This window comes from Saccoglossus kowalevskii, chromosome 18, assembly GCF_978046115.1.
Source record: "Saccoglossus kowalevskii chromosome 18, keSacKowa6.1, whole genome shotgun sequence".
NCBI lineage: Eukaryota > Metazoa > Hemichordata > Enteropneusta > Harrimaniidae > Saccoglossus > Saccoglossus kowalevskii.
In genome coordinates, this window is record NC_140658.1 from 9,330,352 (window position 1) to 9,354,645 (window position 24,294).

Genomic DNA, 24,294 nt, shown 5'->3' on the forward strand with positions numbered 1-24,294 from the left:
ACTGTAGACTGAAAATACTTTTCGAAATAAAAAAAAAATGATTGTCACGCCGATCTCTGTAACAATCCATCTGATTGGTCAATGTTTCGCGCCATCTTATAAAGTTACCACTGTGTTAGTGAAGTCTAGACCAGATAGCTTCATTATTTATACGGTTTACAAGTCGAATTTATTGGATAATACTTGCCAGGTGGTATACATATTGCTGAAATGTGGAATCAAGGTAAGAGTCAGCAGCGGATCGTGGTCTTTCAATTTTAACCTTAGCTTATAGACCTGTATTATTATGAAAGATAGGGATCACGACGCTTTGATTTGGGGGTAAACTACTAAACACAAATAAATGTGTCTAGGGGGTCATGTCCCATTCTGTCTCTGATTCTTTCTGCAATTTTGGAGCCTGTTAAGGAAACAAATGTCGTTTCGGTTTCGCTGTACTGAGTACATTGTTTTTTCCCTGAAAGGAAATAACCAAGAGCTACAAAACTGCAACTACTACCACATACACAAATTGACTGAAGTAAAAACAAGTAGATTAGATTATAGTATGGGATGCTGGATGGAGATTGATCTAGAGTAAGATTAGGTGGAGGAGGAGGTGGTAGAGTCGTGAATGATGGTACTGTTGAAAATGATTGCTAAGGGACGACGTCAAAATATCGATGTCTGATAAAAAACTTAATTCCTTTAGTTTTTTTCCAAACCCCCTACTCCCCACTGAAACTTAATTGATAAATATTGGTCATGGCGTCAACATTCACCATTAAATACAAATTGATAGTCTGACAGTAGTATTGCATAGCAGTTGGTTGTCGGGTGGGTGTAAACAGATTTTACAAATGCATCTCATTTGACGCACAGATTTACACTTGAACCAAACCATTTTTCTGTTTTTTTCCCTTTTCGGTTATTTCTGTCCATGATTGGATCACAGGCGCTCGGAACGTTTCTTGGCTAATAAAAAATGACCTGAAGTGGGATCGGCATAGTTAGTCAGTCGCCGGTAAATTCCTCTACTACTCATATAATAACACAAGGTAGGAAAGCGTTGACACCATGACATCGAAACTTCCCGAAAATAACACGATTTTCCAAATTATATTTCGATCCGCTTCACACAACTCAAGCATGATATCGGTAGAAACTATCGATCGACTTACATTTCCTTTATTCGAACTAAAACGGGTTAAATCCTGTGAAAATCGAAACACCAGAGCAATATGAATCAACCCGTCTACGGGATATTTTGAAGCAGAGGCTCGTGCATGCGCAGCTCCACCCATGCGCAGTTCCAAACATTTACGCATGCTCGGGCCTCTGCTTCAAAATATCCGCGTAGACGGGTTGATTCATATTGCTCTGGTGTTTCGATTTTCACAGGATTTAACCCATTTTAGTTCGAATAAAGGAAATGTAAGTCGATCGATAGTTTCTACCGATATCATGCTTGAGTTGTGTGAAGCGGATCGAAATATAATTTGGAAAATCGTGTTATTTTCGGGAAGTTTCGATGTCATGGTGTTAACGCTTTCCTACCTTGTGTTATTATATGAGTAGTTGGGAAATTTACCGGCGACTGACTAACTATGCCGATCCCACTTTAGGTCATTTTATATTATCCAGGAAACGTTCCGAGCGCCTGTGGATTGGATAGAACAAAAACGAACAACAAATACTCCAAGATTTTTTTGACTTCATTAAAAAATAAAATCGTTTTTGTAGGATGGAAACTTTTTGAGGTCAAAACCCCCCACCCCCAAACTAAAGAAAATAAGTTTTTTATCCGACATCGATCTTTTGACGTCGTCCCTAAGAAAAAAAATCTTAATGTTGTAGTATGAAGGTTAGTATTTAAACAATGACTAATGTGACAGTGGAGATGTGGGTACAGCCACAGGGAGTTGGACAAACTTATGTATTTTAATAAATTATTAAATAATAAATTGTTATATAACATTTCTTTTACCTCCCTCACCCCTTCCTGGTATCGATTTCAAGTAATCACTGATGCTTGTTTATACCACTCTTTCCTTTATCACAACTTTGTTACGCGCTAATGTTATATGACACAACTGCATTTGCACTTGAATATTTGTCAAACTAAAACTCATTGCGATCGAGCGACATGGCAGGAGCACAACCGTAAAGCCGGAAACCGGATGTTGTGATCTTTGACCTCGATCGCAAAGAATGACTCGTATATTGTTGTCACATGATCAGAAGTAAACAATTTACCCATGAATTGTGTTGCTGCTATGTTGATTATTTTCATTAGAAAGATCTCGAAGAGCAACGCGACCGACATTTGAAGTGGAAACCATTTTACAGAAGAGTCACTGATTCATTGAAGTTGCGTCGCGTCGGAGATTACACTCGCCGGATTTAAAAAAATTCATGCGCAGCATTTCTTGTTTATTTATGCATCTCATGGATAAATTAAATGCCCACCGGCTTTACGGTTGTGCTCATGCCACAGTCCTGGCACGTTTCAACCCTTGGGATATTTTACTATATAGGGCATATCTACATCGCGCGTTAAAATTTGCATATAACATTAGCACGTAACGAAGATTGTGATAAAGGAAAGAGTGGTAATAAACAAGGATCAGTGATTACTTTAAATCTATACATGGAAGAGGATAAAAGAAAAGTTATATAACAATTTATTATTTAATAAGTTATTAAAATACATAAGTTTGTCCAACTCCCTGTGGTATAGCAAGCTCCTTAACAAGTAAAGCTAGTACTCTGTAACCTCGTTATAATGAACTTGTGCTCCAGTTAATGTCAACCTCGGTCCCCCACCCTCCCCACCTCAGGGTTTAGTGGAGGATTTGGAAATTATTGTTGTAACATTTGGCAAATGCCCCACCACCTGAGGCAAGAAGGATAGGCAAATCCCCACCCAAAACAAACCCCCCACATTTCCCTCCACGGATCGCCACTGTCCGCCATGCTTGCTATCAGCAGAGTACTCAATGAACGTATACGTATACGCATTTTCGATGAAGGAATGATTCAGTGAAAATAAAATACAGCGAATATACATTTTTATACATTTTACATTCAACTCATCAACAATCAGTGAAAATAAATTCCATACAAAACACCCAAAATGTCTTTTCAGCGAAAATTACTTCGAGCTAAAATAAATTATTTTACAGTATTCTACTTACTGAGGGAAGTTCTACTACATTTAGCCAAGTAATTTTTTCCTCGTTTGACCTCAAGAAAATGCTTTCATATACAGTTTAGCAAGCTAAATCCTAAAAACAACAACTGATGAGTGTTTAATAAACATAATATTGATTGGCTCCTTTTTTTTAATCAATGTTAAGCCAGTGCTCCAAGCATATGTAAATGCCACCTTGACACTGAATATTACAGCCATACTAAAATGAAGTTTAATGTCAAATATGCATATTTCCATTGTGAATAATTATGTATATACAAATTCTTGTACCTGGTTACGGTAAGTACCACTTATTCACTGCCTTACAGTTTTGTTAACAGGTCATTGTCAAAGCATAATTTACTCACAGTTACCATGGTCTACACATTTACCTTGGTTTATATCCACACTGTGTTATATAAATATGATTACCATTATTCAACAAAGTCGATGATCATAGACCAGGCTTTATGATATGACAGTCAAATTAGAAAAGTTTAGAGGGGACGGGTGCTTAGACAAACAGGACCCTGAAAATAGAAATGTCCCAAATGGGGGTTGGTCAGCTGAGCATAGACGCTATACGGTCGAGAACAGTATATTGTTAACTGTAAATGTGTTCATTTCATGTAGTTATGGAGACAATAGTACTATATTTTCATTTATTAACTGATTTTCTATTTAATGAGGTGGTTAAGGAGACAATATTAAATTGTTCTTAATAACATGTGAAAGTATTTTATTTATAGCGATAGTTATGGAGTCACTGTTTGGTATTATCTTAGTCTGTGTTAAAGGGGAACCCCATGGATTGTACTACATGCTCATGGGTACTTAACTCCGCTTCTGTCCACTAAGTAAATGAATACTTATTATGCTCGTTCACTCAAATTGATTGACAGGCATTCTGCATACATTAGCCGCCATTTTAAACTCGAGGTTTTTACTTGCCGCGGCACGTTTCGACCGAAAACTACAACATTTATACATCAAAAGCCCAACAAGATGAGTGTAATCACTAGTGTACATATTCATGCCCCCGTAGAAATGTATTTGGAATCACAGCTTGATCTCCAAAAATGGCACATTTCCCGAAGCTCTAGTCACGATTTTAGCGGCTTGGTTTGGATTAGCATACTAATTGTGGTGGCCATCTTGCCCCTATTTATAGTATCGGTTCCCCTTTATGTGTTTTCTATTTCAGGTATTTACAGCGGTAGTTATGGAGACATCAGAGCATTATCTGGTCCTGTGTTAACATAGCATCTGCTACAAGCATCCAGGAATAGTCAAAATAAATGACTTTTTCAGCAGGGGATGTGTTACCATGTTAAAATGTTTTCCATTTCAGGTAGTTATGGAGTTGGTTATGGAGATGGTGAAGTACTATCATTTACTGTGTTAACCTGTTAAATTGTTTTCTATTTCAGGTAGTTATGGAGGTGGTTATGGAGATGGAGGAGGTGGGGGATTTGGCAGCACACAGGGAGGTGGTGGATTTATGAATTCACCGGGTGGGTTTTCATCACCAATGCAAGGATCACAAGAAAAATCACGAGTAAGTTTGAATTTTGTGAATAGAACTCTAGTTTTGTGTTGAAGCCAAATTCTGCTTCCTAGACTGGCCAAATTTGTGGGGAACACTTTTTTGTATATACAAATCTGGATCCCAATGTTGATACTTAGAATAACATTCAACTTGAATTATATGTGAGAATTGATTGATCTAAAGGGAGAATAGGAAATCAAACTGTTCATACATGTACATCGTTGTCATCAGTGCGGATGTGGTCAGCAGCAGCTGGTCTACCACCTTTATGCAAATTTATGCATAGTTTCCATGACCCATAGCTACGTGGTTGATGGCCATGGTAGGCTTGCACGGTTTTTCATCCCTATTTGTTAAGACATGAATGAACACAAAAGACTGGGATATTTAAAAAGGATTACATTGCCATAAAGTCACAATTAAAAATTAAATAAATTCAGTTGCACAAGAACCTTGGAAATTAGTTTGTAATATTTTAGAAAAGATCACCATTTGCCTGATTCACAAAAATATATAGAGATCAACATAATAAAATATTATCACATTATTTTGTGAATATCATGCATGGACTAAAAAAATTTTTAGGTACATTTTGCAAATATAATCATATGAAATATAATTGCAAAGTGATTTAATACATTGTTGAGGTCTCATGATCTCAAGTATAATAACTGGACGAGACCATGCAGTAGGAAAAGCAACCCAAGGTCCAAAATAGGGATGTAATAGACTTGGTACATCTACGCTACAACTACTGGGTGATCAGCAACAACTTATATGGACGCAATTGAACCTTAAGTACTTGGCGAAACTGAATGTATGGTGATGACCAATGATCCAAAACATCACCCTAAATAGTCAGATAAATATAGTAGGTGTCAATGTGTTAACACATTGGAGATCACGCAAATTTTACACAGTATGTTATGGCTAACATGCAGTGCTATGGGTGGCAATGTTAAATTACCCCAACACTGTTAAGTTGTAATTTTAATTCTTGTTATCATTTCATCAGGGAAGACGAGCACAGAACCTAATGCCTGTTACAGTAGCAGAATTGATAAATCTTACAGACGATGAACTGAAAATTGGTGATATCGAAGTCAGCATGGTAAGATTAAATCATAGTCTCTCTATAAATGAATCAAATTTCTTTGGATGACTAAATGATTGACGCTTTGTTTGAAATTCAACGGATGGAAATCAGCATCATGACAATACTCATACATGTCATTCTTGCTGCTGACACATTTGTGAACAAAATTTTAAAAGCAAAAAAAAAAAGAATTGATCTTGAATTGATAGCGAATTGACTTCGAACTATGCACAATATTGATTTAATGATTTCACCGTTAATAATACAGGGTTCTCCACGATTTGAAAATTAAACAGGGCGCGCCGTTGTAAAGTGGGCGTGGCACATTTGTAACATGCATCATTGGCATGAATGTTGAAAAAATGGAAACCAAAAAATCTAATCATCTACATATTATTACATGTGCATAATATACATGTATATATATATTTATTATTACAAAATGAATGAGAATTTTGAAGTAAGTAAACGTCAGCATGTACAATCAGCTGATTTTAGCTGCACGATTCATCACGCGGCAACATCAGTTGTTTACCAGTAATGAACGCGTCCAGAAAAAGACGTACTGGTAACAAGTTTGTTAATTTATTTTACCAAATAGATACATGCATGCTTTATTTAATTTTTAGCAAAAATTTTGATTGATATTTATTTGGACAAAGCAAAATAAAGTTTATGATGTCGCACAAACGTTCGTAATTTGTTCATTAAAAACTTGCATGAATGTGTGTGCTTCATCGGCACCAAAAAGCAAGATGATCAAGCGAAATAAAATCTACACAATAAAAGATTTTCGATCTGCAGTAAACAGTTACTATCAAAAATAATAGAATTATGTCTAAAAAAAAAATAACATACTTAGAAGAATAATTTTCATTCGAATCGAAAGTTTGTTTATGTCTGCTTCGTTGAAAATGGCAGTGACCCGGGAACAGTTCATTTTACTGTGTGCACTCTGATATTATGTAACGATGCTTTTGATTGGCCGAAGCCACACATTGACGCGAAAAACAGCCAATCAGAATATTTGTTCCAAGAAGAACACAAGTAAATTTATTTCCCACACTTATAATGCGAGTTGAAAGCATGGCCGTTTTCAGCTTTAAATAGTGACATCTGTCAAAATATTAACATTTACATGTTTAAGCAAGCATTCGTGTGGACTTCTTGGTGATCAGCAATGTCTGAGTGCATGGCTGTCTTTGTTCCGCTTGGCGGTGACGATGTTGCCGCTACAAGTCACGGCGTGAACTTGGTTTTAACCATGTTTTACCGATAACGATTTTATATATTTGATGGCAGTAAAAATATGGGTGAGGTAATACACTTTTCTAGGACACATGTTCATTTTCAATCGTGGTGAAAAAACTTGCAACTTTTTGTACGGTGGTGTTATCACCTCACGGTGACCTGCTACGATAACAAGCCAGAATTTTCACAGTTGCAGCTAAAAACAATGAACCAGTTACTCTGAGCACGATGAATCATCTTCAGAAGACAATGAGTAATGGCCTGTTTTGTAAACAATTCTTTGTCGGGACCAGGGGGCACAGGAAATATAACAGGGCGTTGACGTTTAAACAGGGCGCCAATTTCAGATAACAGGGCGTGTTAATTAAAACATCTCACAGAGAACCCTGTAATAGATCAGAAAAGGGGAAAACATTTTTGTGAAAATATCATACAGTATATCAGCCCTTTTGATTGGCTTTTTAACCTAAACTATGCCCCCTATGGCGAAAATGACGGTGTCTTCTCTGGGATACTGATTCTGCTTTGTCTATCTCCATTCTGGTCTGATACCACCATGATCATTTCTGTTTATTTCTGTTATTTATTTCTGTTTATTTCTGTTTATTTTAATCATTTATTTTGGGTTGTAATGATTGTGCAAATAAAATGCAAATAAGTATGCAAATTAGTGTTCAAATTGTTACCGCTGCAGAGGTTTTAATTTATGGTGAAAACACAGATGTCATCTTCTGATGTCATGACTTCAACTTGAGATTAGTACTGGTAAATATGATTCATGTTAATTCATGAGATGTTAGGTTATTCTCAGCAAAAAAATTAAACTCATCATTGCATTGCACTGTGTCTTTGCTGAAGATAATCTGTTTTTTGGGGGGTTATTCATAGTACTAATGATAATAATCAAAAAGATATTTTATATCAAAATAAATGGTGCAAATTGTGTTGTATTTTCTAGGTGACCGTAGTTGGTCTTGTACGCAGTGTACAACAAGCCCCAACTAATATACTTTATAAATTAGATGACATGTCAGGACCTACCATGGATGTCAGGAAGTGGGTTGATTCAGATGTGAGTATTATAGTTATTCTTGAGCTTCACTTACTCTGGAAGCAATATAGAATTGAAATCAGTCAAAATATACAATTAAGATTTCTACTTCAAAAAATAGTTGAGGTACCCAAAAGTTTTTAACCTGGCATTCAAGTATTCAGTTATGAGGAATATCTTAGAGAAATTTCTCTCAAATGTTAGGCGTGTTCTTCCTAAAGAACTGCAGTGCTTCAACAATTTGTGAAATACATGAAGACATGTGTCTCATGAAAAATTATAAAAACTTGAACTTTGAACTACTCATAAGTAAGTATATATTGAGTGACTTACTGTGATCACCATACTGATTTAAACATCAGAAACACTGCCAACTTTATCACTAAATAGTTCAAACTATTTCACATTTTTACAAGGTGGGCCATTCAGGTAAATATGCAGGTTTATGAGCACTATGACACCTACCGGACACGCCATTTATAGCAATTTACATGAATGAAATAAATAAATTGAAAGGCAATTGTAATCATGATCTTCTATTTATATTCAAACTGTCCCCACTTTTAGTTTGACATTGGTTTGATCCAACTTGTACTTATCATGTAACAATCTCCATGTGCGCATAGCAAAGTAATCAGCAACTTACCGGTAGCTGACAATGTTGCTGTTTTGGTGTTCGAAACAATTTATGTGACAGTGACATTAATAAAGAAAGTAGTTTTTTTTCTCAGTTTTGATATCTTAGTAAAATAGAACTGACGTAGTAATAGACGTTTATTGCCATGAACTGAAAGCCTTGAGAATTACCGTATTTGAAGAGACTATATGGTTATAAGACTATGTCGCTATTTTAATCTTTGTTGACTTGTTTGTCTGAAACAAATGTGGTTATAAATAAAAATAATTAATTGCTCAATCTCATGACAAACTGTTCTGTGATGTTATTTGCAGTAATATAGCAAGTCAACACTACCTTTGAATTAAATTCCAGCTAGTTTGTTGTTTTCACTGCCACAGACTGTGGCTTTCCAGTTTTTGTTGGGACCAGCTACATTACCATTTTTTTCTTTTACTACAATACAAAACTATATCACTACATTAGAAACCAATGCTATATTGTGATCATTCCCATTTTTCAGGACTCATCAGGAGATGTAGATGGAGCGCAACCAATTCCAGAAAATACATATGTCCGTGTTATTGGTCAACTCCGGTCATTTGGTGGTAAACGAAACATCAGTGCATTCAAAGTTCGTCCCCTGACAGATTTAAATGAGTTGACAATGCATTTACTTGAAGTAGTACACTCACATATGTATATTGAGAAGGCACAGACAGAAGAGACTGCAGTAAGTGTATGTCAATTGTCATTTAACGAAAACTAGCATGATAGTGATTGTTGCCCCAGCCCAGTAATTAATGGCTAATTTGCATATTAATTAGCATAATACATGTGTGTGTGTCATAGACTTAATGGATGGGTAAAAGCTACAGTTGAGATGAAGCATTTATTCAAGATTTGATTAGTTTAAAAAAACCTGTCAACAAAAAAGCCGCTTTCTGATTGGCTTGAATGTTGGGTTTGGGTAGCCAATCAGGCACAATCTTATGGATGCAACTTTGGAGGAACCTTGGTTAAAGTCTGTAATGGCTTGTGATGGATTATATCTGGTTGACTAGAAAGAACATTAGTGATTGAAGTCAGTGATAGGACTATATTCTGAAGGTACACTTGGTGACACAAAGACGTGACGAAAACGACGATAAAATAATGAAATTGATTCTTTCAATTTTGGAAATGAACTACACTATTGGTAGACTTGTATGACAACCAGTCTTTGACCTCCTTGAATGAATGACTAGATGTTAATTAATTTATTTTACTTGTGTTGACTTCTTAGGATAGTGGTGGTATGGGTGGTCAACAGCAGTTCAATGCAGGTGGCATGGGAGATCAAGGTGGATACAGTGGAGCACAGCCTAGTCTAGGACTCAGCAATGTACAGAGACAGGTAAGGATATAGTGGAGCACAGCCTAGTCTAGGACTCAGCAATGTACAGAGACAGGTAAGGATATAGTGGAGCACAGCCTAGTCTAGGACTCAGCAATGTACAGAGACAGGTAAGGATATAGTGGAGCTCAGCCTAGTCTAGGACTTGGCAATGTACAGAGACAGGTAAGGATATAGTGGAGCTCAGCCTAGTCTAGGACTCAGCAATGTACAGACAGGTAAGGATATAGTGGAGCACAGCCTAGTCTAGGACTCAGCAATGTACAGACAGGTGAGGATATAGTGGAGCACAGCCTAGTCTAGGACTCGGCAATGTACAGAGACAGGTAAGGATATAGTGGAGCACAGCCTAGTCTAGGACTCGGCAATGTACAGAGACAGGTAAGGATATAGTGGAGCACAGCCTAGTCTAGAACATGTACAGAGACAGGTAAGGATATAGTGGAGCACAGCCTAGTCTAGGACTCAGCAATGTACAGAGACAGGTAAGGATATAGTGGAGCACAGCCTAGTCTAGGACTCAGCAATGTACAGAGACAGGTAAGGATATAGTGGAGCACAGCCTAGTCTAGGACTCAGCAATGTACAGAGACGGGTAAGGATATAGTGGAGCACAGCCTAGTCTAGGACTCAGCAATGTACAGAGACAGGTAAGGATATAGTGGAGCACAGCCTAGTCTAGAACATTTACAGAGACAGGTAAGGATATAGTGGAGCACAGCCTAGTCTAGGACTCAGCAATGTACAGAGACAGGTAAGGATACAGTGGAGCTCAGCCTAGTCTAGAACTCAGCAATGTACAGAGACAGGTAAGGATATAGTGGAGCACAGCCTAGTCTAGAACATGTACAGAGACAGGTAAGGATATAGTGGAGCACAGCCTAGTCTAGGACTCAGCAAAGTACAGAGACGGGTAAGGATATAGTGGAGCTCAGCCTAGTCTAGAACTCAGCAATGTACAGAGACAGGTAAGGATATAGTGGAGCACAGCCTAGTCTAGGACTCAGCAATGTACAGAGACAGGTAAGGATATAGTGGAGCACAGCCTAGTCTAGGACTCAGCAATGTACAGAGACAGGTAAGGATATAGTGGAGCTCAGCCTAGTCTAGGACTCAGCAATGTACAGAGACAGGTAAGGATATAGTGGAGCACAGCCTAGTCTAGGACTCAGCAATGTACAGACAGGTAAGGATATAGTGGAGCACAGCCTAGTCTAGGACTCAGCAATGTACAGAGACAGGTAAGGATATAGTGGAGCACAGCCTAGTCTAGGACTCAGCAATGTACAGAGACGGGTAAGGATATAGTGGAGCACAGCCTAGTCTAGAACATGTACAGAGACAGGTAAGGATATAGTGGAGCACAGCCTAGTCTAGGACTCAGCAATGTACAGAGACAGGTAAGGATACAGTGGAGCTCAGCCTAGTCTAGAACTCAGCAATGTACAGAGACAGGTAAGGATATAGTGGAGCACAGCCTAGTCTAGAACATGTACAGAGACAGGTAAGGATACAGTGGAGCACAGCCTAGTCTAGGACTCAGCAATGTACAGAGACAGGTAAGGATATAGTGGAGCACAGCCTAGTCTAGGACTCAGCAATGTACAGAGACAGGTAAGGATATAGTGGAGCACAGCCTAGTCTAGGACTCAGCAATGTACACAGACAGGTAAGGATATAGTGGAGCACAGACTAGTCTAGGACTCAGCAATGTACAGAGACAGGTAAAGATATAGTGGAGCTCAGCCTAGTCTAGGACTCAGCAATGTACAGAGACAGGTAAGGATGCAGTGGAGCACAGCCTAGTCTAGGACTCAGCAATGTACAGAGACAGGTAAGGATACAGTGGAGCACAGCCTAGTCTAGGTAACCAGTAACCAATTCAGTCATGCAAAAGTATTTATTTCATTGGGATGTCACGTTTGATCAGGTAAAAATGTTTTAAGTTTTAGAATTTGTTTCTGTGTTTTCAACTAGGATGGAATTTATAGTAAAATCACTGGAGCAGAAACTAAAAACATCACACATAGTTTTCATTTTCCCTGTAGGTTCAGCAAATCATTCAAAGTTGCCATGACGACACTGGTATAAGCATTGACGTCATTGGACAAAGACTTCGAGGGATGTCCAAGGATGCCATCAGGTAAACCATGCCCGACCATTCTGTGTATTGCAATTTGTGATGGCAGTAGATAACTAGGAATATTTTATCAAATTTTTGTTATTACACTTGGAATCTCATTCATGTTGTTAGTCCTTGTTCGGATGCAGTCCAAAAACGAAGATTGACCTCTAGTGTCTGTGTATCCTTATCTACCTGTCTATAATACAAACATTTACTATGCCAATAACAATGACTTGTATAAGGCCAAAAAGTGTTAGTGACTTTTGTAAAATTTTGCTTCAAGAATGCCATTAAATTGCAAGACTTCTTAGCAGCAAAAAATACTACAGTATATTGCATATATATTGCCAGAGCATACATGCAGCAGACACACTGTTTTGTCCTTAGCTGTAGTACTTGAAACAGCATGCAATAAACTAATGATTTGTAAAATTCAGCACTTTTTGTTAGTAAAATCCATTTTTCATAAATTTGTACCACATTCTGTTTGACATATTTTCTTTATTTTCAGGAACGCTGTTGAATTTCTCAGCAATGAAGGTCATATTTACTCAACAATTGACGATGATCACTTCAAATCTACGGACAGTTAAAGATCATAAAAACAAACGAAACTACATTACAGCCAGTGAGGGCGTTGTTCCTGTGTGAACTTGTTTACGGATAAATGTAAACAGTGGTTATTGACATAGCATCTACACTGCCATTGATATGACTTTATTCCTCCTAATGATGGTATAAATGTTATCATAGTTGTTATTTCACTCATTAAAATATGCAACACTGTCTGCAGTGTGGTAAAAAGTTTGAGATTCGATGACAAATTTGAACAAAAGCAAGCAAGCAAACAGGCAGGCAGTCAAAGATGAGAATGCTGCTCCCTGGGAAATGAGCATATCAATATTGCCTTTTTTATGTGGAATGAGTAAACACAAGTGGTGATAAGTCATGTATCATTGCATATTTACTGGTAAATAATAGCTAGAAAAAATGCACTTTATTCAACCAAATATTCTTATTCTATCTATCTAGTTGTTTGCATATGTATAGCATTAACATCCAAATATTTACCCCATTTGTATGAATTGATACAAAGAGTCATTTGACTCGGCATGGTTAAAAATGCAGCTCATGTTAGAACAATCTTTCTTTCTGTCATTGTATTTAAACATTTCAGTAAACAGACTTGTGCTTTAATATATATTATTTTTATATTACCTTTTTTACTTTATTATTAAATTCCTTGGCCCCCAGTACTGCTGCTAACTCTTTGACAGCCAGCATTTATATCCAAATACTAGCCATACCATATTAACCTGTCAGTGCTACCAGATGTTATGGTAATTAGCATCTCCTTATATGGCATTAATGAAGATATTCTTTGTATAATTCCACTTATCAGTAGCAATCATGTATTAAAAAACATTTTTTGTGAACCATTGTCAATCTTTTCTCAGAATGTGTAATTTTGTGAGAATTTTTCTTTGTGTTCTAAGACAGTGTCAGCGACTTTCTGCAATCTTTGCTTCAAGTCATCAGAGTTCCTTCGGATTTCAGCAATACCTTTATGGATGAGACCCAACCAAGGTTATAGCTAGGAAATAGCAAGTGCCTGTCTAAAAACTATTCAAATGAAAATAGCAGTCCCTGGTCTGTAGCCATATTTTTCAATGAAAATTTGATAGGTTTGTAAAGATTCAGTCCCTGTGTAAAATGACAGACAGCCTGGGGGAATGAATGAGTTGGTTACACACAGGTTTTTGTGGGTCGTATAAACTAAATTCAGGATCATTTATTTCAAAGGACGATACTAGTCGTCGCGCAGCGCATGGGTCTCGTATAAACAAAGATGGCGACTTTGACTGTTGTGCAGATTAGCAAGTACAAACTGAGACGTTATCAAGCTTCAATTAGGTGATTACCGGTAGGAGATATTGAAGGAGTCGCAGGTGGGAATTAGTTGCAAGTCGCACCCAGGTCAAACCTCGTGCATATGATTTCTATTAGAAGAGCACATTGGATTGTGGGAAAATCAATGTTTATCAACACAAATGTCGCACATGCAGTGCGATGACCACCGCCCCTTTAAGACTGCATACAATCAATGGTTTATGTTCATTTCTAAAATATCTAAGAAATAAGATAACTTCTTGAATACATTATACCAGAATTCATTAACTTTAATTTTCTAAGTATATATACACAAGTGTTTCACAGTACAGAAATCCACCATTATAGAGTACCTGAACCTGACTACTCAGACTTGTGAGCTCATAAAATTCAGTTATTGCCTTATGAGCCAAATAATGTAAAATGACTAATTTTCACTGGGTTTAAATTTCGCTGATTTACCATTTCAGGCATATTCAGTGGTTTTATCATTTAGATAATGTGTTCTATGCTAAATTTTACATATTCACTGGGTTTTAATTTAGCGCATTTTCCAGTCAGTGAAATAAGCAAAATTAAAACCCTGTGAATAATTAACCCTTTTACAGTAATGTAAACCCCTCCCACCTTCAAGGGAATCAGGATAAAGAGCTATAAGAAAACAAGCCATGCACGACACAGTCCCCGTTGGTTATCAAACTTAAGATATATAGTAATATAGTTGGAACAAAAACCTGTCAGAGATGTGGATCCAGAAGCTGATACATGACTGATGATTTTTTTAACATTAAAATGACTGACATCTTGTATCTGTGGGGCACTACCGTATCCCAAGGTGGTTGTGGTTAGGGTTTACATTGACTGACACACTGTTCTATTGATTACATGTTTAAAGACTTGAGGAAGCTGATTGATCTGATGCATGATTTTTTTAGAGAAGTAATAGGAAAAAGGTTCAAATTTGAGACTGTCAATTGTTCATAGACATTGAATCTTGTTAAATGTTTCAGTTTACTTTGCAGGATGGAATGCATGTTGAAGTGAATATACATTTACAGTGCTCTGTTAATGAACAGAAAACATCAAGATTCCCAGTAAATTCAACAGTAGATACTTTGCATAGTTTTGTATAATGAGAATTGCCTTGCGTATTTACATGTAATGAGTGAGCTCATCCAAGTCTCTGACCATATTAGCGAACAGGATTAAATGCACAATAGATTTGATATTGTTGATAACCAAAACCAGTCAGTAAACCAGCAGTATGCAATACTGTGTTTTTTTTCACTGTGTAAAGTAGATGCCCTAAATATATACACATTTCATAATTAAAACCCACGAAATGATCATATTTCAGGTAATAACATCACCTGCTGAAAGCCTCTACAAATGGGCGAGTCAGGAGGCAATGTGTTAAAGCAGTGAAATATGTACCAACATTGAAAACAAATAGGAGCTACCATACATACAGTTAAGACTAGTAGTATTCCAATTTTTACAGACATGTATAATCTCTAGTTATTGCTTTGCCAGTGTCATAAACAGCAATTATTTACTCTGGCATTTGATAAACCTACAGCCATTGGTGTAGATTGCTTCAAACACAATCACTTGTACGAATCAGCAGCCAATCAAAACTATCGTTACAAACAACTTTCTAACTTGGACACTCTCTAATTGGTTGATTTTTGCATACAAGACAGAATTTGATACGTCAAAATAAGTTGCTTCACACTGACTTGATATTTGTTGCAATGTACACCAGTAACTGGTAAAAAAAAAAAAGTATGGAGTCCTTAATCCACATTAGATTTTGGATACAGACAACTGGATTTTTTTTCTGCCATTAACAACTTAACATCTATATTTGATCACAAAAAATACAGTAAAACCTTAAGTTTCTAAATTGGAAATTAACAGAAATGAAGTCTATTACACAGTATATACAATCAATGTATTTGGAAAAGAAAGTCCACAGCTTGCCTGAAAGATTTCACTTTGGGTTACCAGTATACAAAGGGATCTTCATGGCAAAAATAATTTGAATATACACATACATATATATTTATTACAAAACTACAATTGCACAAGGTTGAATAAAAGCTACAAATGGTATCCGCTTTTATTGCTTTATAGACCCTGTTAGGTGATGCATGTGATAAGAGCTATCAATTGTAGATTTCATCTTTGTGACCTTATAATGACAACACACCTTCAGGCAGTCGTGATATTCTTCAGAGAACACGATAGCCAATTTTATTTGACGATAGCTTGTGTTACATCACAGATTTCTCCAGTTACAAAATCAGTCTCTTCAATATATAGATACAGTTTTTTCTTTGGAATTGTTTTTTTATATTTTGTGAATTCATTGCTTATTGCTGTATAAGGTCATACAGGAACAAACATTTTTTTGACAGGCTCCAAATGTTTTTGATAGACATGATATTACTGTATGCGGACTACAGTGTTTATACATGGCATTCTATGGGAAAAAATAAATCACGATTCATTCAATTCGAAAATGCTTCTTGAAATATATTTGAAAAAAGGGGGTATGGACCTATTTGTAAGGGCAGTTTTAGTATTTTGCTCTATGCTGATACATTGACGATAGAACTGTTCTCATGCAAAAACTGTATTGATTAACCATAAACCATGGCATTAAAATGTACCATCTATTATGTTGAGTAAAAAATACCACCATGCAAGATGTGTCCCATCAGACCACCTAAGTAAGTTGAAATTATCAACAGTAAAGAACAGACTGCAGGTTCCAGGAGCACTATTCTGTCTGATTACGTCGTTCATGATGTGTATTGGTCACGGTCTTGCGCATTCGAACAAATGCAGCAAACGTTACAATAGCGCCATATACATATATGGAGCATAATTTTATTGAAGCTTTTTGCAAAGCACCACAGACAGAATTATGGAAGTGTGGTGCTAACTGACTGTCTGTTGAAATGTAAAATACAGAAATCCTGATTATAAATACTAGTAGATCAGAAACCATTATAAATTTGGCATACAATCAATACTATATCATAGTATTGGATCTCTCATCAGTGGTGTTGCTTGTACACTGATTAGAGGTATTATGATCGCCTCTGTTCTGGTCCATTATAGTGGGAATTTGAGTTAAGTATTGACTAGCTACGAACAAGTTAGTAGATTATATGACGTACCAGTAATCAAACAAAAGTACTCAGATATTGGAGCCAACAAGTAGTCTATTAAACTCTTATACAGTTATTGAGAACCTCAATATTACACTGCTTAAAATTTACAATTGTTCAACTGTTTAAATAATTACTAATAGCCAAATTTTAAATAATCATTTTTTTGCTTAATTATTCAAAGACCCCTCCCCAAAACTTCCACAACTTGAATATAAATTGACATTCTGGTAAAAAACTAGATTTCATTGTACCACAAACTGTCCTATGTTCTACTATTATGTCCATTAATTTTCTGGGTTACCTCGGTATATTAACCAATCATGCAAAACACATTTTTACAATTTCAAACAGAAGAGGAATGTTTAAATTTTTCCCAGAAAAACATCATTGTTTTCATAATTCACCCAATAAAAGTGCAAATCCCTGAACTATTTGCATAATTGAATTTTGATCTTTAGCCCTTAACGTCCGGTCTGTTATCAATAAGGATGTCCACTATTCCGGGGTCAGCGAGGGTACTGATGTCACCAAACGAACGATCATTGACAGCGATTTTGCGGAGAACACGTCTCATAATTTTCCCGGATCTTGTCTTAGGGAGGCCAGGTGCATTCTGGATAATGTCAGGTTGAGCAAATGGTCCAATTTTATCTCTCACTGAATTGAAAAAACAAAACAATTTGGTTAATGAATGTGTGCGTCAAAGGGAAAATCATCAACATTTGTACATATGTCAGTAAATTTATGCAAAATTGAAGACCACACAAATTGTACGTTATGGGCAGTATTCAGTGCTATGGTTGTCAATGTGTTAACACATTGGAGGCTATGCAAATTGTACTCTATATGTTAGGATCAAATGGTTGGCGATGGTTGTCAATGTGTTATTTTAACAAGAGATGAACTTGTTTGAGTTCAAGCATTGTAGATGCATATAATGTCTAAAAAAATACACTCACCTAAGGTTTTCAGTTCCTTTTCTAATTCATTAGAAAATTCAGTTCCCTGTGAATGAATATAAACATATCATATTAAGTGTCTATATGTTCCATAATTAATGTAAGAAATGAAATAAGCCTTTAACATACAACATTACAATACAGTGTTACAATGTTAACAAACAACACTACAAGACAGTGAACATGTCATGCCAACATTAAACATTACAAAACATAAACACATGGTGAACATGTTGCAATGTTTACATACAACATTACAAGGCAATATCCATGTCACAATGTTAACACAACATTACAAAACATAAACACATAGAGAACATGTTACAATGTCAACATACAACATTAGAAGACATTGAACATGTCATGCCAACATTAAACATTACAAAACATAAACACATAGTGAACATGTTGCAATGTTTACATACAACATTACAAGGCAATATCCATGTCACAATGTTAACACAACATTACAAAACATAAACACATAGTGAACATGTCATGCCAACATTAAACATTACAAAACATAAACACATAGTGAACATGTTACAATGTTTACATACAACATTACAAGGCAATATCCATGTCACAATGTTAACACAACATTACAAAACATAAACACATAGTGAACATGTTGCAATGTTTACATACAACATTACAAAACATAAACACATAGTGAACATGTTGCAATGTTTACATACAACATTACAAAACATAAAAGAACATGTATATGTATAAAGTTCTTTATTCAGATGAAATAGGACTAACAGAATCATGACAATGAGAGTCAACTTACATCAACAAGACAGGCAAAACAATATGTGGATTCCCCTTTGATTGAATGAGGACGGCTAACAACGGCAGCTTCAGCTACTGACGGGTGCTCCACCATTACACTTTCAATTTCGGCAGTACTCAGTAAGTGACCGGATACATTCAACATGTCATCAATCCGACCGGTAATCCAATAATAACCATCGGCATCACGACGACAACCTAGAAAGGAACAATTTTGATACATTTTAGCTATAAAATGGGCTGCCATTCAGCTACCTTCAAAAGGATCATGAAACAAATGCATGTGCATAGGTTTGATATAATGTATGTGTGAAGTTTGAACTTGATCGGTCCAAGCATGTATGAGATATGGCTGGATATGGACGGGCGCACAGAGGTCAATCCACATGTCTCTGTTTTCAGACTTCATTTGAGTTTCCACATGTGTTACGTCTGTCCATAAATCAGCAAATTGCTAAACTTCCCAATAGTGAGGAGTGACAAATTTACAGTTCCTGTACTTACCATCCCCAGTTACGTAATACCCGGGAAATTTGGTAAAATATGTTTTTTCAAAGCGTTCATGATCTCCATATACAGTACGCATTATACCTGGCCATGGCCTTTTGAAAACCTGCAAACAAGTGAGTACTGTTTAATGCAATAATAGAAAAAATAAACACGATTTTTTTTCTTTTAGAAATTTCAATAAACCATTCTTTTTTGCGTTATAAGCATACTGTACTCGTCTGACTTAGCGCACATGCTCGACGACATGCTTTGATAACAACTTGAATGAGTAGTGTTGAAATGTTTTAGAACGAGTGATGATCCGTCTTTTTTACAAAATGAGAAGTTGTTTTCAGTGATAGATATTTAATAATACCGTACTCGACCGCATTAGCTCCCATGCCAGGGCAAGTGCCCACCCCCCACTTTTGTGCAATTTTTATATTTGGGGTCACATTCGGCAAAGCGCCCACCCCTTCAAAATGCAACTAATTTAAAACTTGGTCTTGCGTAACGAATCTTGGTAATCGTTTTTATATGATACAGCGTGGATATCGACCGCTGTGAACATGTTGTGAATGCGTAGAACACGGTAAAAGTGCGTAAACTACGCTTTGACAATGACCTATTAATACAAGTAAAATGCAGTAAATATGTCATGCCATATTCAGTTTACCTCTCAAAAATGGCTAGTTACTAGTTTTTTTGGAAAAACCATGTCGTTTATTCGCTGAAATCAATTCCAACAGATCGTACTTCGACATCGATAATTCACTTCCGCATTGCGTTACCGAAAAGTCTTCGGGAATTTCCGGAGAATTGCGTCAGTACAACACAGTATTCTGATTGGTTAATAACCAACTTGACCCATTAGGTCAAAGGACGCTGCTGCAGGTCAAATCTGCAAATGCATCATGGCGGAAAGTGATTTTCATCGAGAGTTTGTGTACGATCCAACACCTTCGTCAGTGGAGATACTATGACAATTTTGACTTCGACTGTGTTCCAACAAACTCAAATTTTTTTAATTTCATAAATTCTGGTGGTACGTAATTAATATTGTAATAAAATGTGCATATTTTTTGTGATCATTTCTGTTTTTTCATTGTGAAAATCAATGACGACTCAACTAATTCCATAATTTGATTTTCCCTCAAAGACGTAATCTGTCACTTGATGAATCAAATTTTTCATTTGCACTCTTTTTCGAGGGGGGTGCTCGGGTAAGCACCCACCCCTAATAAATCATGATTTTCTGAGTTGAGGCCCCTGGGCGCTAACGTGGTCGAGTACGGTGCTTACCAAGTAACCCTCTCCTTCGCCTACTATTTCTTTACCGCTATCATCAACAATCCCAGGCTCAACCCCAAAAAATGGGAAACACTGCAAACAATGGATAAGTACAACTGTCATAACTGATGTACACATTTAGTGGTATCATGCAATGAAGATGACATCAATTACGAGAAATGGTCAAACAAACACATACATAGAATACTTTAATATTACTGTAAAGAAAATTGGACATTCTTTTTTGGCACAAACATAATATTGATTTGATTAGAAAAAAGCTTAAATATCAGCAGGAAATGTCAAAGAAATGAATGGCCATATAGTACATTGGCCATGAGTTAACATATCTATTCTGAAAGAAACTGTTTTCATTTTTCATACAATATTTTGTTTTACTATAGACACGTGAATGAAAGGAACACCTAATTACCAACATCGTCAACAAACTTGCTAACGAATCGCCTGTGCTGATGTCTGGAGATTGTTATCAATTTGATAAACTTTGGGCCACCTCATTCTCAAAAGAAGGTAATGGTATTTACTGAGAGGGGTGCACTCTCAAGTCGTTACTTTATGCTAAATTTTCATATTTTTTCTTGTTTTGCACTATTTTAAATTTAATAAATTATAAAAGTACAATTACAAAAACGATAAAAATTATTATGGAAAATTCATATACCGATCATGCTCCTCTCTAAAAGTACCTTGGCCTCTTAATAAAAATGGGATGGCCTAATCTGATAACGATCTCCAGACACCAGTTTGAATCAGCACAGGCGATTCGTTAGCAAGTATAAGAAATGCATCTCCAATAGAAGCACACATAATCCAAAACTTGGATTACTCGGTATTAAAATGACTTATTTTCACTATAGTCTAAAGAGACAATGTCACAAAACACATTCACCACTGATAAAGCAAATATGGCTAACAGAAGCACATAAATCAACAAGTCATTGTCAATGACAACTTTTCGTTTGTTTTGTCCCAGTGACTGTCAACATAAGAGCCAAATAATTATTTACACTTGTAAGATATGATACAAAGTAAAAACAGTTTATCTATCATCTACTTTTGTCACAGCTTATCAACACATGTATTTTAAAATTAAATTTCTATAAACATATTTGAGAATAAATGGAACTCACAGCAGCACCAGGTTTAGTTGGTGTACATCCTGGTAATGGAGTTATTACATGGCCACCCTGTAAAAAAGTGAATTACAAATAATTATGCAAATAATATAACTTAATGGTGATTTCATAAAGTACCAAAGAAATATAAATGTAGACTTACAGTTTCAGTTTGCCAGAATGTGTCAACAATGGGACACCTTTCTTCCCCTACCACCTTATTATACCACACCCAAGCCTCAGGATTGATCGGCTCGCCAACAGTACCTAAAACTTTAAGTGACTTTCGACTGTGTCTGAAAAAGAATAATTTACAGTCTAATTTATATATTTATATATAGCACTGAAAACAATAGAATTTACCATTCTGTTAAAAGCTATGTCCGCATTCATTCATTCATTCATTCATTCATTCTTTCATTTCAAAATGCTGTCATTCCAATGTTCATATTTTGCTATGTAGGGGTAAACAACATCACTAACATTGACATCATTTCACGTTATTGAACATTTCCTATGTTTAAATTGGATACAGAAGCACTATAGTGTGAAGGAAGTACAACCATTCATTGTTGAAGTGTGGTGGTTGTTGGACCATGCATGTGCGACATTTGTGCTGAGAAACATAGATTTTCTCACAATCCAATGCGCTCTTCTATTGGAAACACAAGTATGAGTTGTGACCAAGGCGCAACATGTACCAAATACAAAGGGTGATTCATTCGATACCTTCCAATAACAAATGAAATTACCTAGTTTAGTTTGGTAATCAGTTACCATCTTTGTTCATATAAGATCCTTATATCATGCATGCAAGGCCTAACGATATTAAGCAAATGTTCACTAATTTTTCTATGGAAATTGCATGTTTATTTTATCCCCTGTAGAGTTAAACCTAGATATTTTGCAGGGGTTTTTCTAGAAAAAATGAACTAGAGGGAGCACACACAGGAGATCGACCTGGAAACTCCATATCGGAAGGTTTCTGTGCCGTTTTAACAGTGTATTTATCGTCATTGAAATATTGTTGGATTAATTTTAGAGTATTTGGTGTCTAGAGACATTGTCAGCTTGTGTTGCTGGGGAGTTTTCACAGAGAAACATATATTTGAGAAAGATTTCATGTTGTACGGCAGCACGGAAGTATGCAGCTCAAGAAATATATTTATGACTTGACAGTTCATTCGGCAATTCGGTAAGAGGGCGCCAACCGAGAGTATCAGTGCGCTGTGCCCCTGTTCCCTGGTTTAGAAAAACCCCTGTAATTTTAAACAGTTATATACAGTGTGTGTATATCACATATTTGTCAACTTTCAAAATAACATATCTGAAATTGATTTATTCTTACTTTTCAACAAAACTTTTACCGTGTTTCATAAGTAAACGTATTGCTGTAGGAGCTGTGTAGAATTGATTAATCTTGTACTTGTCAACGTATTCCCAGCATCGGCCAGCATCGGGATAAGTTGGAACACCTTCAAACTGAAATATAATTGAGAATATAGGTAATATTAGAAAGAAAACTAATCAATGTCTGACGTATTTAAAGATGACATAGTTAAGGGACGACGTCAAAAGATTGATGTCGGATTTTGACCTCAAAAAGTTTCCATCCTACAAAAACGGTTTTATTTAGACCTTAGAATTTCATTCTTTTGGGAAAAAACTAAAGGAATTAGGTTTTTTATCCTACATTGAACTTTTGATGTTGTCCCTAATTCACTTTTGATACAGACATTTTTCTGAATTGTTCCCCATGACTTGTTACTGTCAGGGGAATAATTCAGCAAAATGAATTTATTTTTACTTGGAGTATATTTTTAATATTTTTTACATTCAACTCATCAAAAATTAGTGAAAATAAACTTCACACATGACAGCAAAAATTACTTTTCAGTGAAAATTAATCCCTGCTATTATCAGTAGTATTTTTACAATATTAACAAGCAGCCTGTCAGCTGAGATAGCTCTGCTGTTACCAATGCACATTGCAATTAAAGAACAGAAGATATCATTAGAAAATGAACAATATGTTTAGTATCAAAGCAATCAGACTTGTGGTTTTTAACAAGAATATCACTTTTTACCAAAAATGAGAAAAATATTCATCAAAATTAGATAATTAAAGATATCATCACGAAATGAACAAATCAAAGAGAAATCTGCCCAAGGTACATAACATAAACATAACATAAAAGCTAACATACTTGCAGATTTTAACAAAAAGTCGAAAATATCACTTTTTACTAAAAAAGACAAAAATATTCATTAAAATTAGATTATTGAAGATAACATAA

General features: G+C 36.0%; 2 protein-coding genes across 2 annotated transcripts in view; one reads left to right on the forward strand and one right to left on the reverse strand.

Moving 5' to 3' along the window:
• The first annotated feature begins 50 nt into the window (after positions 1–50).
• LOC100373387 (replication protein A 32 kDa subunit-like) lies at positions 51–13,692 on the forward strand. The gene is made up of 8 exons (XM_085492902.1): positions 51–223; positions 4,603–4,730; positions 5,737–5,832; positions 8,027–8,140; positions 9,259–9,468; positions 10,021–10,131; positions 12,180–12,274; positions 12,768–13,692. The coding sequence occupies exons 1-8, from the start codon at positions 211–213 to the stop codon at positions 12,847–12,849; spliced, it is 849 nt and encodes a 282-aa protein (XP_085349028.1). The 5' UTR covers positions 51–210; the 3' UTR covers positions 12,850–13,692.
• Positions 13,693–14,411: 719 nt separating this feature from the next.
• LOC100373834 (acetyl-coenzyme A synthetase, cytoplasmic-like) overlaps positions 14,412–24,294 on the reverse strand; it is a 32,181-nt gene continuing 22,298 nt past the window's right edge. Inside the window, exons 9-16 of the mRNA XM_085493377.1 lie at positions 23,346–23,479; positions 22,161–22,293; positions 22,013–22,069; positions 20,874–20,954; positions 19,587–19,695; positions 19,081–19,280; positions 18,288–18,333; positions 14,412–17,985 (exon numbers count right to left, since the gene is read on the reverse strand). Coding sequence (XP_085349503.1) covers positions 17,783–17,985; positions 18,288–18,333; positions 19,081–19,280; positions 19,587–19,695; positions 20,874–20,954; positions 22,013–22,069; positions 22,161–22,293; positions 23,346–23,479 — 963 coding nt within the window. The 3' untranslated portion in view covers positions 14,412–17,782. The remainder of the gene's footprint in view (positions 17,986–18,287; positions 18,334–19,080; positions 19,281–19,586; positions 19,696–20,873; positions 20,955–22,012; positions 22,070–22,160; positions 22,294–23,345; positions 23,480–24,294) is intronic.

Coding starts and splice junctions, on each gene's coding strand:
- LOC100373387 (XM_085492902.1), top strand. Junction 5,833..8,026: donor GTGATATCGAAGTCAGCATG/GTAAGATTAAAT, acceptor TGTATTTTCTAG/GTGACCGTAGTTGGTCTTGT. Junction 8,141..9,258: donor GGAAGTGGGTTGATTCAGAT/GTGAGTATTATA, acceptor CCCATTTTTCAG/GACTCATCAGGAGATGTAGA.